The 17,035-nt window shown below is 45.5% G+C and overlaps 1 protein-coding gene across 1 annotated transcript in view; it reads right to left on the reverse strand.

The window, feature by feature from the left end:
- Positions 1 to 2,430: 2,430 nt before the first annotated feature.
- SLC48A1 (solute carrier family 48 member 1) overlaps positions 2,431 to 17,035 on the reverse strand; it is a 154,000-nt gene continuing 139,395 nt past the window's right edge. Inside the window, exon 3 of the mRNA XM_085600249.1 lies at positions 2,431 to 3,746. Coding sequence (XP_085456375.1) covers positions 3,610 to 3,746 — 137 coding nt within the window. The 3' untranslated portion in view covers positions 2,431 to 3,609. The remainder of the gene's footprint in view (positions 3,747 to 17,035) is intronic.

The following is a 17,035-nucleotide window of genomic DNA, read 5'->3' on the forward strand; positions in this document are numbered from 1 at the left end:
AGGCCTGGTGACACGTCCAGTCGGGACAGACCCGATGGGAAGCCATACAATGCCACCTACTAACACGAAAGGGAATTGTTAGTAAAGTTTCTGGATACAGTGTGGTGTCTGGCGAAATCTACATGGTGCGTAATTTGCAGTTAGAGGTCTCTATCAGAACATCAGATTTACCTGTGATTACCAATAAAGATGAATTCATACGGATTGTAAATATTTAACACTGTTTATTAGCAAGAAAGGACATACCAGACTTTGATGAAGACATCCAGCTTAGCTTTCGCTTTTCCTTTGAGTGTGGTCCAACTTGTTGAATGTTTGGGAAAGGGACCTACTTTCAGCAAGACAGTCTGGTCAGGGGCAGGTGTGGGAGTGGGTGGCATAGTGTTAGGTGAAAGGCTTCTGTAGTTGGATGCTAAAAACTGTAGAATAAACAGGACAGATTATTAATAGAGGGGCATAAAACACATACGTCTCTAAAAAGGAATAAATGCTATGTTGCAAGTCCTGCCAGTAAAAATGGGTCTGAATTGATTTCATGAATGGAAACATATTGTCGTTGATTAGTTTTAGGGTTAGCAGATAAGCTCACCCTAAGATCCACTCAATTAAAAAGAGAACCAGTTTGATCAGTCAGTAGAATGCGTTGTAAATTGTCTAAGCACTAATGTTGGGTACAAACATCACCACTGACGAGGATAGTGGGACTGAGATATTGCTAATGCGGATTCAATGGAGGAGAGAAAGAGCGATTACGTTTGCTTTGGGTATACTTCATGATGACAAATACAATTGCTCGGTCATTCTGAAGAAAACTTGGCTTACTGAGGACGAAGGTGCAGTAATCTCATGGGTATGTGACGGGTAGTTCATTTGAATAGCATTTGGACCACGCATTGTTGGGAAATTTATTCACAACTTCAGGAAGTAGTAGAGCTAGGCGATCTATAGTAAGGCAGCTTTAAAAGTTGTACATTTTGTAGATTAATTATGGTTGTGGCCTTCTTAATGTTATGGCCACCTTCGATGCCTGAAGGAGCATTGGTGTATTGTCAGGCTAACATAATGCTCCCAGAAGCTCAGCAGAGAAGAGGGATCAGTGTGGCATACAAAGAGAACATGGGTATTCCAATGGTATATGTATAGTGCATTCGCTACACTTGGCAAGGCATTATTCACTTTTTCCATTGTTATACAAGAACCTGTTCCATATGTAGAATTTATGAAGTGCTTTGTAGTCAGGACAAGGTCAGGTAAGCACTTTGATTTTCAATCGCGCCCCTTTGCGCCCTATAAGTGTATGTTTTACAAGCGTACCAGATGTCCGCTGGCCTTTGTGAGAAGCATGGGGGAATGATATGCATGAGGTTTGGAGGTAGGGTAGTAGAGTTAATTAAGGGATTCAAATGGCACATAAATGTGGATGTTGCACAGTGTGAGAAATGGAAGCAGCCTTACATGCACAAACTTAAGCACCTACACACCGATATTGTTATATTTAAACGGTTGTCCTTGCTGTTAATGGTGCCTGCATTTTCCGTGGTTGTGGCGCCTTATTTCGTTTGTGTAGAACTGAGGCAGAGAATACGGAGCCTTCCATTAATGTTCTAGCCTAGTCTATCCCATGGCACTGTGGGCTTATCAGACTCGACCAATAATAGGCCAACCTTAAGTATTTTGCTCCGTTTGACAACGAGTGGCATGGGTCCAATGACACATACTGTAAGATCGAAGTGTTTGTGGCCAAGAATGCACGGGGTTATTGGGAGCAGTGGGAGACATTTTCTTCAATGGCGGGAGATGCGTCTCAAAAGTTACTACAACTTCTCGTGGTTCTCCTGAAGTTTCCTTGCACGCCTTTGGAGTAGGAACGGAGAATGGTGGCTGCGGTGTATAGAATTTGGATTAGGACGCGCAGGGAGAGGGCCGTCTATGCCAGTGTATGCAGAGTCTGACTAAGTGTGCACAGTCACACAGTGATTCAAGGTGTGCAGTGTGGGTGCAAGTGTGGTGTTATTCTTGAGGTTTATTTTTCAGTTGTGTAGTATGATACGCTTCAGCAAGCTCAGTGTGTCAAAAAAACGCGTAATCAACACTGTGGCCTCTGCACAGCAAATAGTAGGCGGAGGTTGGGGGACAGGATTCTCGTCCCTTAAACTATAGGATTATTCTATGTTTGGCCCAGGCAGACTTGTGGTCACGCATGATCTGACTTGAGCATCGGTGATAGACCGCCGACAGGGAAAATATTTTCTAGTGCTTGTAGCAAATCATAATTCCTCAGATTGCTGTGAATGAATTCGCTTTCTATGTTAATAAAAGCGTGTGAAGTGGGGTACCAAACTAGCAAGTGGGTGATGGAGGGGGATCTGCTAGTTACACTCACTGTCTCACAATAAACCACTGAAAACAAGATGATCTATTATCGTAATATTTGTAGAAATTCATGAACAAATTTATTGTATTCAACTAAAAATACAAAGGTTGTCAACTCCACATTAACTTATATTTTACATAGATCAGTAAAAGTGTTACAGGCAATCGAAACACAAAGGTTATCTATCATTAAAAGGTAAAATAAAACATTATATGAAAGGAACACAGAGGCTAATTGGGATAATAAAAAAAAGATTGATGAAACGGATTAGTCTCAAACATTCGGGCGAACAAACAGGTCCTCTTTGATTACAGACCAGGAAGGAGGTTTTGTGCTCACACTCATACACAAATAAAATAAAAACAGCTTAAAAAGTACTAAGGATCACACCACTTCTGCATTAGAACATTACGGTAATGTATCACAATGCTCGTCTTCTTTTACAGCGAGGCATAGAGGAGATCCTGTTCATGAAATACAGTGCAAACTATGCAAATTACAACACTCTTGGCTTTATTCATTCAACATTATGTAAAAGGGATCCGCAAAGCAGCAATTTCAATAGGATTTCCGTTTGGTCCTGCTTGTTGGATGTTTTGGTGCACTGGAGACAAGCCAAAGTGTCATGCTTTCCAGATGAGATTCTCACATCCAAGCAGTCCTCTGACAAGTACATTTTAAAAAGTTGGGCTTGGGGAAAGAAGCATGGGAGTGGAGGGCGGGTAGTTTTTTAAAATGGGAGTATAAATGCACTCATCTTGGACAGCATATACCATCTCAGGGTCTGATATTCTTCCAACGATCTATCAGGTCCGCACACAATAAAGCACTGTCGCCACCACCCGGCTGCAATGTGAATAACAGCCATTCAAAGTTAGTGTTCTACCTTAACGTAGTGGTGCAAGTCAAATAAAAACACCAGGATGATCCGTTGTCTTAAAGTTCCTTTCCCACATGAATTCACTTACGAAATCGGCATAATATGGGGGCAATCGATGATATGGAGGCCACACGGGTCATTTACATAATCAGAAAGTCTTAATGGATGAATCAAAATATAAAATAGGTAGAAAGTGCTTAAGACAGATGTACAAGCAGTGGTCGGCCTTTTTCTTCCACTCCTCTCCTGTGGCAGTAGCCCAGCATATGTCCGATTCTTGATGACCCAATGACTCAGACGAACAAGAGCAACCCTCGACAGGGCGCACACAGGAGGAAAGTAAGACAAGAACGGGTTAAAAATCACTAAGGATGCTGATATCGGCAAATTCTATCCTGTACCGGTGAGAGTAAAGGCTGAGCAAGAAGGCCCACTTCAAGGACATGAAACTCCAGACGCACGACAAATAAAAGCTTTTTGGGTCAGTAATAGCTGTGAAGAGAAGAAAGAAGCATTAAATACATTCAGTTATGGAAACAAATGTAAACACAACACAATCGGAGAGGTTTGGTAAGAATCATACATGTAACTGACCGGAGCTTTGAAAATATTCCCACCGGGAGAAACATTGAAATACAATTTGGGTTTCTCCGGGACACATAAGAGCACGCCAGGAACAGGTTTATTGAAATACAAGCTTTTTAAGTTTTTGTCAAGACAAAGGCAGGCAATTACCCCCATGATGAGCTATTACTAAAAACATAGTCTATCACCTTGTCAGACTCAACCATTGTTTGAGGAACCAGCTTGCCAGAACTGAATGCGCTTTGTAATCCTCGGCTCACCGCAGTATCTTAAACATATTCACTCTCACAGAAGGACCTGATATCAAAATATTAAACATTCATTTGGAAGGCTTGCTGGACAATTGGCTTCAAACGGTAATACAATAAATCGAAACGTGTGAACACGTTATTTTCTGTATGGCTGACATGTTCTGCAAGCAACGACCACGGGCAGAACTCGTCAGCTAGAGAATTGATGTATTTGACACATCAGTCATCAATACAAATCTTACATTGTTCCTTCCACTATTAGTAGCAAGCCATTTAAAAACAGATGATTGCACAGAAATTGGTCTGTTTCAAGAAGGGTAAAGTATAGCTTCATTAATGGTTTCATAATCTGACAGTCGAATGATTGCCTAAATTTCATTACAGAATCAGATACTGGAATAAAATCTGGAAGGCACTCAATAAAAAAAAAATGGTTTGGCAGAAAGGAGACATTCACATTTCTTGAAAAATTTACAGAATTCAGCGCACATACTACATTCATCATATTCCCATGGTCAAGCAGCCATCTACATAATTTTTTTGCCCCTTCGCTATCCTTCTCAATCCAAATAACTGACTAACATACTCACTACTCAAATTACTTTCATATTTCACTATACTAATTCAGCAGTAACACTGTATGGTTTCCAGAGTAGCAAGCTACTCGCCGAAAAAACACTTCAACCCACCATCAGAGGTAGCAAGCACTATATAAATGCAAACCTTTTTTCCCTTCTCTATCCTTCTCAATCCAAGTAATCTGGCCAACATATCCACCACTCAAATTACTTTCATATTTTCAGTATACTAATTCACCACCAATCCTTTATGGGTTCCGAAGTAGCATGCTACTCCCCGAAAAAGCGCTTCAGCACCCCATCAAGAGTAGCAAGCGCTATATAAATGCAAGCCTTTTTCCCTCTTCCATCCCTCCACTATCCTTTGTTTTAATTTAAATTTATTTATTGCATTTTCATAAACACTATAGTGCAAATACATAAAGGTCCGGTATGTTTAAGACAATGTACAGCGGTCATACACAGCAATAGTGGCTGTTCCACATTTAGTTACATCAGCAGTTACACAGGGAAATAAAGAATTAGTCAACATTTCTAAAACATCGATAACAATCTCCTTCTGCCCAGCAGTCTCAAATCCCACATGAAAGCATAGCTAATATATAAAACAACAGGTGTCAGTACATGCACAGCAGAGTCCATTTCCCACCACCCACAGGTAAGCAGGGCACATAGCACACTATGGAGGTTGCGAGCATGGATTTACATTGGGTTCAACAGGATGGTCTATTAGGTACAATTTGAGAGGATCCCATATGTCCCTAGGCCGGGACGAGAGGGGAAGGAGTTCGGCATAATTAGATGTTTGTTCTTGCCAAAGTATCATATCCCGAATCCACTTCTTGAATTTTGGCGCTCGGTCCCTGAACCAGCGACAGGCCACCCGCCTTCTGGCAAGTAATATACTAAATGCGACAAATTTGCGCTGCGCCGCCGGTATTTCCTCTGCATACCCCAGAAGTGCCAGCAGGGGGATCACGAGATTTCCAAGATTGTCATCTGCTCCAACACAGTAAACACCTGCTGCCAATATGCACCTACTGCGCTACTGTCCCAAGCAAGGTGGAGAAAATCAGCATTCTCTGCCTTGCACCTGTCACACCTAGTCGTGTCGCGGAGACCATATTTGTGCAATTTAACCGGAGTATAATAGAGGCGATGTGATGAACTCGTAGTGAGTGATGCGCAACCGACTGCTAGATGAGACTAATTCAGTCTGTTTACAGCATTATTCCCACTGCTGATCTGTAATGTTGTGCCCAAGCTTGGTGCTCCATTTGTCGCGTGCAGCACAGCGGGGATATGTTATTTCAGTGTACAGGCTATGGTACAGTGTGGATCCCAAATGGGAAGCCTTGGTTTTTTGCAACATATGGTGCAGTGGGGCTACTGTTTGGGGTTCCGCCGGGTACGAGGGAGTATGTTCCTTGATGCCTTGTGGCAGGCGGATATACAGGAACACATCCATGGGGGAAGGCGAAGCTCCCTGAAGTAATTGCGGCATGGAGCGAAATTTACCATTTAAATAGAGGTCACCCCAGCAATTTATGTTGAACTTAGTTTTGTTTATTTTGAAGAATCCTTCCTGGAGGACAGGCATCTTCGGGTGATATGCAAGGGGAAGCAGCGGGGAATAGAGCATGGGAGCCTGGAGATGGCGGGCAAGGCGTTGCCATGCTCTGACCGTGCAGTCCACTGAAGTCGGGTGTTGCATGCGGAGTGTGGGGGCAGCCAGTATGGCACTGTCAAACGGGATAGGGTCTGCTAGCCAATGCTCTGTTGCGACATGTGGCGCGTACCTACGGAGGGTGGAACCAATAATGCACAAAGTGGGCCTAGGCACACAGATAGTACATCTCAAAATTGGGACTATCAAAGCCTCCTTGTGAATAGGGTCGTGTGAGTGCTTCCCATTGCAGCCAAGGTTGTTTACCGCCCCAAACCATTCTGATTAACTCCGAACAGAGCATAAAAAAGAAAGGTCTACCCGGATACACCGGGATGTTCAAGAACAAATTTAAGAGTTTGGGGAGGACAACCATTTTAATAAGGGAGATGCATCCCGCTATGGTAAGGGGGAGGGCGATCCATCGTGTAATACTATTTGTGATATGTTCTAATGTGCGCCCATAATTAAGTCGTAGTAATTCTTCACGGTCAGTAGTGACATGCACCCTCAAGTATTTCACCTCATCCATACACCACTCTATAGGAAAGTCCATGGAAAGGGCGTCACCGACTGGGTTAGCGGGAATAGCTGAGACAGCCCAGTTGATGTGTATACCCGAGAGCCCACCGAATCGGACGAATTCCTGAAGGAGCGGATTAAGGTTCCGAATCGGATCTTTGACATACAAATTGACGTCGTCCGCATAAAGAGAGATTAATATGGGACATAAGAAGCAACGAAGAGCCTTTTCCTGATGGTGTTGCCTGAGTTTCACCGCCAGGGGTTCTATTGCGAGGGAAAATAATAGGGGGAAGAGAGGGCAGCCTTGGCGGGTGCCCAAAGTGAGTGGAATAGTGGGGGATATGTGCCCATTAATCATCACTCTTGCTGTCGGGGAAGCATAAAGGAGTATCCATGATAAGAACCCAATAGGGAGTACCATGCATTGAAAAATGGTGAAGAGATAATCCCACTCCACAGAGTCGAAGGCCTTCGTGGCATCCAAAAAGACTGACACGAGTGCCAACTTTGGGTCCACATTATGTAAAATGGAGAATAGGGTGCGAAGGTTGTGGGACGTTGCTCGCTCGGGGATAAAACCCGCCTGATCCGGCAATACTAATTTATCCATTAAAAGACTAAGGCGATTTGCCAGCAGTTTCGCTAGGATTTTCCCGTTGGTTTGCCATGCTTCAGGAGGGAGAAAAGCGCCTCTCGCATAGATCCTGGGAGGATCTGTGATTCCTGAGCCTCCAGATACACCTCCTTCAACACCGGGATCAGCTGGTCTATATAGGCTTTTTAAAAGTTGATGGGAAGTCCATCGAAGCCTGGAGCTTTCCCTGACTTCATTTGCATAATTGCCTTCCGGTACTCATCGTCCTCGAAAGGCGCAGCCAGGAACTCCCGTTGATGATCACTGAGCCATCCCAGGGCAACATCCTCAAAAAAGGGGCTGAATTCAGGGGGCACCGCTCTGCATGTGCTATAGAGGTCCCTGTAAAAGGCAGTAAATGTTTGTAGGATAGTCTGGCTATCCCTGTGTCGCTCCCCCGCAGCATCGAGTGTGTCTATTAAGTAATTAGAGAAGCAATGCTGTCGAATATTCATCGCCAGCGCTCTGCCGGGTCGCTCCCCTTCCTCATAACGACGGGCGGTGTAATGTTTACCCCTAAAGCAGACCTCGCGTTCAACCGTGGCAGTGTATTCAGTGAGCTTGTCTCGAAGTGTGGCTCTCTGAGCTCCTGACGGTTCTCTCTACATATCTGCTTCGAGCTGTTTCAGTTAGCGTTCAAGACAACGCAGGCTACATCGAATGTCCCTAAGCACTCCAAAGCTTTTTGCCATACAAAATTCCCGCATAGTAACTTTAAAAGCCTCCCAAAGTGTGCTCATATGCTCGACCGTGCCTCTGTTTCTACTAAAAAACTTTCAATTATCTCCCCCAGCTCCGTCCAGAAGACGGTATCCAGCAGTGCCTTGGGAAAGAGTCGCCAGCAGTGTGGAGTAGTGACTGAGTTGGGGGTGCAATCGTCATGCTTACGGAGGCATGGTCAGAAAGGGTTCTGGCCAGGTGTCTCACTGAAACTATCCACGGTGCAACCCCGTGGGAAACAATCCAGTAGTCCAGGCGGGACCAGGAGGCATGCACCGTAGTGTAGTAGGTACCCTCTCTCTCTACAGGATGTACATGACGCCATGCATCGATGAGTCGTGTTCAGGGAGCAGGTGTGAGAGTGTCTCATGAGTGTTGGTGTAATGATGCGGGTGGGGGTGCGATCGATCAAGTGACTGGCACAAAGCAGTGTTAAAATTCCCCCCCCCCCCCCCAAATGATATGGGTAGAGCCCACTTTAAGAATGTATCCCCTAAGCGCTGTGAAGTACTCCGGGATGTCAGTGTTTGGCCCATAGCAGCAGAAAAGTGTGACTGATTGCGTGCCTAGCGTACCCCATAATATGCAATGTTAGCCTGACGGGTCACTGAGGGAGCCTCCCAAATGGAAGGGCGTGCCTTTCTTAATCAGTATCAAGGTGCCCCATGAATACGTTGAATAAGACGAAAAGACTCGATCCGACGCCCATCTGCTGCCAAAGCAGGGGAGTCGACGTGGATCTGTGTGTGTCTCTTGAAGCACGGCTATGTGTATCTGATGTCTATCAAGGTAAGCGAGGATTTGGCGACATTTGCGGGGGTCCCAGAGGCCTCTGACATTCCACGTGAGTAACTGTATGTGAAGCGTATCAGAGGATGAGGTCATTGCAGGAGAGGTGATATGTAGCTATAAATGTCGAGATGGAGAGGTCTGTGAATGTATACCGCAAAGTGTGCTGATATGACTATTGGCCGGTGAAAAAAACATTTGACTCATTGAAAAACAACAACAATCCCAATCCCACAGCAGCACCCCAATCGTGCTGGGAATATGCCCCCCCAACAAACCCAGGAAACCCATAACTGTGTAGTCCAGAGCAAATTATTCTCATAGTGCATTACAAAAAACAAAACAATAGGCAGGGGGGGATCGACCGTATAAGGGGGATCGCCAGTGCGACACGAAACATCCCTTCCCTCAGTACTGCCAAGGTAGTATCGCAGTGTCCCTTAAGGGAGTTTAGGTGAGAAGAAAGGGTGCTTGACTTAGTCCATTATCAAACCACCTGTCACATATGTGTATAACCACCCTAAACCACAGTCTGTATGTCAGGTATACACTTATTTGTCCATGATGCGCAGCTGACAGCGTGGCACTCCAGAACGTAGCAGAGCACTTTCCATTTAAGGCTTTGTCTCTAAGTTCACAGCCTCTGGATAGTACAGCATACCATCATGCAGCCATGAGTTCGCCGCATACAAAAGAGGGTGCCTTCGGATGCCATAACCATCCGAGCAGCTCAGTCAGTATGACGGGAGGGTGATTTGGAAGCGTGGTCCGCGAGGTGGCTCTCGGGGAGCGGCGCTGAACGGATTTGAGGAACTCTCCACCTGATGTGGGTTGGCGAAAATGGAGTGTATCCCTTGATAGAAGACTCGCAGCCGCACCGGGTACAGGAGAGCATATTCGATCTGCGCTTTGCGAAGTTTCTGCTTGACTGCAAGGAATTTTCGGCGCGCCTTCTGCACCGCAACAGTGAAATCTGGGAAGATGGTGAATTCCACGCCTTCATATCGTAATGTCTTGTGCTCACGGGCCAGCTTCAGCGTCGCGGTCACGATAATTGAGGAGACGACCCACAATGGGTCAGGGAGTCCCGCCAGGAGGAGGATGGCCCCCAGGGTGCGATGCGCCCGCTCCACGATGAGTTGCGCCAAAAAAAGGTCTTCGTCAAAGGCACCCCGCAACAGACGTTCGACGTACTCCTCCATGCGTCCCGTGTTGGGGCTTTCCAGGATACTAACGATTCGGATGTTGTTCCGGCGGCTGCGCACCTCAAGGTCTTCGTTCTTAGCTGCGACGACCTTAAGCAGTTTGTCCATTTGCAATCACTGAAGCAACAGCTGCGAAGTAGTATCCTCGTTGTCTGATATACGCCGCTCCGCCTCCTTGATCTGTCCATCATGTTTGTCCACTTTCTGAATCAAAAAATCCAAGCGTTTATTCATGGTGTCCATCTTCCCCGAAAGGTCAGACAGGCTATGCTGCATGGCGAGGAGCAACAACTTAACCTCCTCTCCGGAGGATGAAGCCAGTGTCTGTGACGCTTCACCAGCTGACTGCATCGATTCTTCTGAAGCCGAGCGCGTGGCCACTCTCTTGGACTCAAATATCAGCTTGGGCTGGTGGCTATCCGGCTTCCCCATGGCATCCAAAGATAAGTGGGGCATAAGGGGACCCCCAGTGATTAATGTAATTTGACACATCCTTTTATTATTATTGTCATAATAATCGAGGCATTAATATGAAAAGAGTATTCTATGCTGAATAGCTGCAGGACTCAATTTTCTGATATTTCTTGTGACAATCTCGGGTCTTAACAATGTAGTCCTAAGGTAAAGCACAATAGTCCTTACCTCTCACCTATTCTCTCAGTGCGTGTGGGCCAGGACTCTCCCATTTCCTTGAAATATCTCAATTTATAATACGGAGGCCGATCCCTACAAAGGGCTGGGAGCCAGGCATTCCTTACTCTCTGCAGTGCTAGTCTGGGGGCCAGGGGAATATTATGCCCAACCACTCCCTTCAGAAATTGATGTATCCATGCCCAGTACTGTTGAATACCTGGACAACTCCAGGTGGTAGGTATGAATGTGACTTTTGTGTGTTAGACAGGGATGGCTGTTAAGCCCACCTTGCTTTTTGCGGAGGACACTCTCCTAATTTCCAAGTCATTAAAAGCTCTCCAGCAACTCCTAGATGATTTCAATATTTTTTGCAACGAGCAGGGATTAGAATGAAATAGCGCGAAAACAATTGTTTTTTAAACCTGCTAGAGCTAACTTGCAAATGCATACTAGTTGTTAATGCGGACCCAATAGAACAGGTATCCAACTTTGATTTTCTAAGGCTAACATCCTGCCGAGATTGATCCATGCAGGTCCCCAAAGTTGACTGCATGCTAATACACTGTTCCTCAGATATAAAACAAAACTCTTTCCAAAAAAGTTGTACCAGCGATTGAGAACTACAATATAAATGCTTTGGGGGCAGCATTATATGGAGCAGAGATATGGGGTCATGCAAATTGTAAAAAAAAAAATTGCATACAAAGCACAACTTTATCAGACAGCTATTTGTGCTCCCAAAGAGTACTCCCCTGGTTCCATTGTACTTCGACCCGGCACTTAGGAAGTCACTTGGAAAGCACAACTCAGACCCTTAGTGAACCAGTTTAGGATTTGGACTTCCCCCACCCTCGAACTTGGAAGATTTATTAGCTCTACCTTGTACTCGGTCCATATTGTGGCTTGTGCATATCAGGCCCGCATTTAGGAAGCTGGATCTGGAAGATTTTTGGGCAGCAACAGAGGCTCTCACCCCTGGCTCCAAATTGGTAATTAAATCGGCCTACTAGCAGGATGTATATGAAGAATCCATTGGCAGTAGTAGAGGTACCCTGACCCTTGAGTTTTTGGAGTTTAAATTGACCGCCAGCTGTGAGGATACGATCGATGAGATCACTCCTCGTTTAGCTAGGAAACTGTTTTTACGATTACGATATCAGTCGCTACTGATTATGGCCATCTATGTGAAGTGGGCAAATGCAAAATACAAGAGCAGTGAGAGCCAGGCGTGTAATGCCTCCCTTGAAGATTTACTCCACTTCTTACTCTTTTCATCCAGCATATGCTTCCCAACAGAAAAGATGGCTATTTCCACTGTGTAGGACCCTGGCTGTTATGAGTTGCATTGTGGCCACTAGTACATTGTGTATGCGGTTGTAAGTTACCTCCAGGCAGCCTGGATTTGGTGGCCTAAATGCATTTTCGTAAATGATGCTAGTGCATTCTAGGAGGAGAACTAATGGGGGCAAGTTGTTCCTTTACTTAAGTTACGATCGCCACCTCCGAAAAGAGGCACTCTACTCTTTGGGACCCATGCCTGGGAGAGGTTTAATTGCCGCCTCACGCCATTTCCTTATATTGTGCAATTTATTGCTATATACATTTATGCACCTTTCCTGTTTTGATCATAATTGCACTGACACTTTACACGGCCAAGGTTTACAATGCACCACCAGATGGGGATGGATTACAGATTGGCAACTATTAAAATCTATCTGACTTGGCCTGCCCCATGTGATACAGGGAGAGAGGTCAGCATTTTGTGATTTTAATGTGTTTTATTGATTACATTTCATAGCTTAAAATGGTTTATATATATTTGAAATATCTTGTACCTAAATGTGTTGAGTGCTGGGGTGTGGTTGTTATTGTATTAGGCAGGAAATGTGGGGTTTCAATGTACTTTTCATTACTTTATATGTTGTTCTTTTATGATCTATGTATAGATTGAAATAACGTTATGATGATGATGACTTGTGTAGTCTTACAATGCAAACAGTTGGGGAACGAAACCCAGCCCATCTGCTGCAGCCTAACTGGATGGAATTAAACTCTATAAAGATATCTGAATTGTATTAGGCTAAGGCATGCCGAGATGGCCAAGACATGGGGTTCCTTTTTAGCATCTTATCCATTCCTCTTCCTTCAGGCCCCGTAGGTCCAGTTCCCATTTCTCTCCTAGGTTCAAGAAGGGGTTAAAACGTTAATTTGCCTTGCCACCTAATGTGTTTGAATGCTCTTTATAACAGTATCAGTCTTTCATGATAGGTGGCAATGCAATCGGTCTCGCATTTGTGAAAGTTAGACCTATTGGCGTTGTAAATGACAATGTTTTTTTATTTTTGTTTGGAGTAGAATGAGGATTTAGGGACCGCATGGAGAGAGTAAGTGACGGGCGAAGCTGAAACCGATCAGAAACCAATGTAATTCAATGCCATTCATTTTAATGCTTTACCACACATTGAGCATGTATCCTGCATGGCTAGTTCTTTTACCAACATGGCGTTCACTTCATGCCTGCTGATCTTCAGGAAACATGCAGCGTGGCAGGCACCGTGCTGATAAAAAGGCGTGTGGCTGCACACATAGAAGTGCCCGTAGTAAATTTTAAAAAAGGCGCTGCCACTATATTTAGAGATAAAGTGCAACATTGTAGCGTGCCACACTAGAAGTGATTTCTGGTAAAATGAAACAAGCAGGCGGGAGGAGGAGGCAGCTGCAGCCAAGGAGGGAGAGCGAGCGTTAGCAACTATGAAGAGCAGCTGTTCAGAATAACAAGGAGAGGGAGCAAGCGTGGGCGTGAGTTTGTTCCTGAGCCGCGAAAGTGCAAAGCGGGAGGGAGGATAAAATAAGAGCATGAAGGAGCACGCCGCGGCGTGCAAAGAACTTCTAGGAGTCGACGAACACAGACAGTGAGAGAGCCGCGTGTGCTCTGTGTCTAGGCTGTTGGAGCAGCAGTGATGTGCATTCTTTTGCCAACATGGCGCTCACTTCATGCCTGCTGATCTTCATGAAACGTGGCAGGCGCCGTGCTGATAAAAGGCGTGTGGCTGCACACATAGAAGTGTCCATAGTAAATTTAAAAAAAGGCGCTGCCAGTATATTTAGAGAACAACATTGTAGCGAGCGGGAGAGAGAGGCGGAGGGAGTTGTATGCGCACGCGCGCTAAATGAAGAAAAAAAAAACCCATGCGAGTGGTGCGCGCGCCGCAACGACAAAAGTAAAGTCAAAGCAGGCGGGCTAGTGGTGTACGATGTGCGCGCACCATGACGAGAGAGGAAAGCCAGATGGCGCCTCTGCTCGTCATTGTGCGCGTAACCGCACACTCTATGCCAGCCAAAAAGCTGTGGTAGGACTTTTAAAAGCCCACACACTAAATGTCTCGCAGAGCAGCACATGCGCTGGCTCAGGCGAGACCAAAAAAGCAGGGGGAAAGGGCACATCCCTGCCGTGTACCCCGCATAATGTGCAGCTGTGATGAAACCAATCCATTAAATCTGAGTTTGGCTGTGGGGAAAGTGTACAGCAATTTTAGCTGTTGTATGTAGGACTGGCTGAATCTCATTTGTGCTAATATTGTGAATAAGTATGGCCATTCTAACGAGTCAAAGGCCTTGGATGCATCAAGTAGAGCTGTAAGCGCTTGTGATTGTGGATTTAGATAGTGTAAGATATTTAAAAAGATGCGGAGATTAAGTGCTGTGGACCTTCCCGAAATAAACACTGACTGGTCGGGTCTGGCGATTAGTGGCATTAAGTGCTGAAGTCTATTTGCCAATAATTTAGCATACATTTTAGTATCAGTATTTATTAGGGAGAGAGGGCGATATGAATCTGTCGCCTCCAGTGGCTTACCCGGTAAAAGGAGTGACAATATTATAACTTCTCGCATCGTAGGGGGCAGCATATCAGTCTCAAGAGCCTCCTCAAAGTGTCAATAGCTGGGGCGCCAATAGGTCCGCATAACTTTTATAAAAGGCAGCCGTCAGCCCATCAGAACCAGGGGCTTTGTCAGGGGGCAAACTATTTATTACTGACTTGATATCTTTCATGGTGAAGGGTTCATCCAGGTATGCCCTGTGAGCTCTACCCAACCATAAGAGTTCCAAGGAATCTAGATAAGACTGGAGTTCAGTAGATGTTGTGTGGGAGGAGGAAGTGTATAGGGTGGCATAAAACTCTATAAATTGATCTAATACTTCTTGGGGGGCCCTGGCCAAGGCTCCCACGTTGTTGCAAATCGCTGGGATGTAGGTGGCACAGTGTGATGTTTGTAGCATGTTAGCTAGGGTCTTGCCTGGGGGATCCCTCACTGTATCTTCTAGCTTGGCCAAATTTACCCAGAAACTTCACCTCCCTCTGAGCTTCCTCCACTTATTCTGAGATTTTGTTCCTTATCTCGCCCAATAGCTTAGTGTTGTTAGAGCTATAATACTTCAATTCAAAATTTCTAATGTTAGCTTCGACCTTCTCAAGGGATTGCCGGATGGATCTAAGAATACCTGCCTGTCTAGAGATACACTTTCCACGCACCACCACTTTGAAGGCCACCCAGTGAGTGGCCTTGGTGTTCACTGTGCAAGTATTAATTGAAAAGTACTCCTCTATATCACTTCTAATACCCTCCTGAACAACTGTGTCTGTGCGAGCGTGAGGGGAGTCTTCAAGATAACATTTTCAGTGGCCTCCCAGGTATAGACAGCTGCAATCAGACTGGTGCGTGGTCCGATAGTGTCCTAGGAAGGTGTTGGATATCCGCCGTCCATGCAGCTATGTCCTGAGAAACCAACCAGTAGTCCAATCTGGACCAGGTATTGTGTTGAGCTGTTATGCAAGTACACTCTGCTGTGGTAGGATGCCTCTGCCTCAAGATATCTGCCAAGCCTCAATCTGATGCCATATCAGTGAGTGCTATATTCGATCTAGGGTGTAATCTGCGGACACCTCTCTTTCTGTCCAGGGCATCGTTCATCAGGGTATTGAAGTCCCTGCCCCATATAATCGGGTCGTAACCTACCGCATTGATCTTAGCCCATACCGTCCGAAAAAAATCAGGTGTATCGACACTCGGACCATACATCGCCGCAAGGGTAACGTTTACATGCCAAGTTTGCCACCAAGTATCACATAACGTCCTTCCGGATCAACATGTGTTGTTGGGATTGACCAGGCCACCCCCCGTTTTACCAGTATAGATACCCCTTTGGCAAAATTGGAATATATGGAGGAGTATATAGTGCCCCAGCGTCTGCCACTCAACCTAGCGTGAGATGTGCTACTAAGGTGCGTTTCTTGAAGGAAGCCGATGTCGAGCCTGGCCAGGTATGAATGTATGAATCTAATCTTACGGTATTTATTCAACCCTCTTATATTCCAGCTAAGTTATAGGTATTCATAACACTGCAGGTGTGCGGGTTTTAAGATACGATGGGAATTTGCGAGGCAATGTGACAGCGGTATCTAAGTGAGTGCATCTGCAGGCGAACTGGTCGCAGACATAGTTGCATATCGTAGTGATGGGCTTTTGGGGTCACACTGTATCTTGTTATTGGTCGGTAAAGCAACACACTGACCAGGTTAACCAAGGGAACTAGCCCAGCCCACCCCCACACCCCACCCCAACCCCCCAAACAGGTTGTGTAAATAACCCCTCCCTCACAAACCAACTCAAAAAACAACCCAGCCGCATGTCTGGGAACAACAATGGGAGAGCTCCCTGGGGTATGACTTTGCTGGCATACTGCCCTGCCCGGTGACGGGGAGGATGCTCTTGTATGGGAGAGCTAGTAGGAATTAAACATAAGCAAAGTGACGGAAGCAGTATTGGGCAGCAATTGTGGACCTCGGGCTTCTGATATACGCCGATGACTGGCTTTATCATACACTTACCATTCGCTTTGGTCTAGACTGTACATGCATAGACTCTCGCATATCTACGTACTACATATCAGTCATTGTCACTTAGGCCCCGCTCTGAGGGCCCTTTCGTAGACGCTGTAACCTGTCGACATCACCCCCCAGCACGTTTGGCGAATTTCATTGCTGATTTGGCATCCGTGAAGTGGTGCAGTGATTTGGCATCCGTGAAGTGGTGCAGTGTCCCCTTGAAGGTTACCTTCAGTTTGGCCGGGTAAAGAAGTGCGTAGAGGATTTCCACTTGCTGCAAAAGACGTTTGATTGGTACAAATTCACGT

Source organism: Triturus cristatus, chromosome 4_2 (assembly GCF_964204655.1).
Source record: "Triturus cristatus chromosome 4_2, aTriCri1.1, whole genome shotgun sequence".
NCBI lineage: Eukaryota > Metazoa > Chordata > Amphibia > Caudata > Salamandridae > Triturus > Triturus cristatus.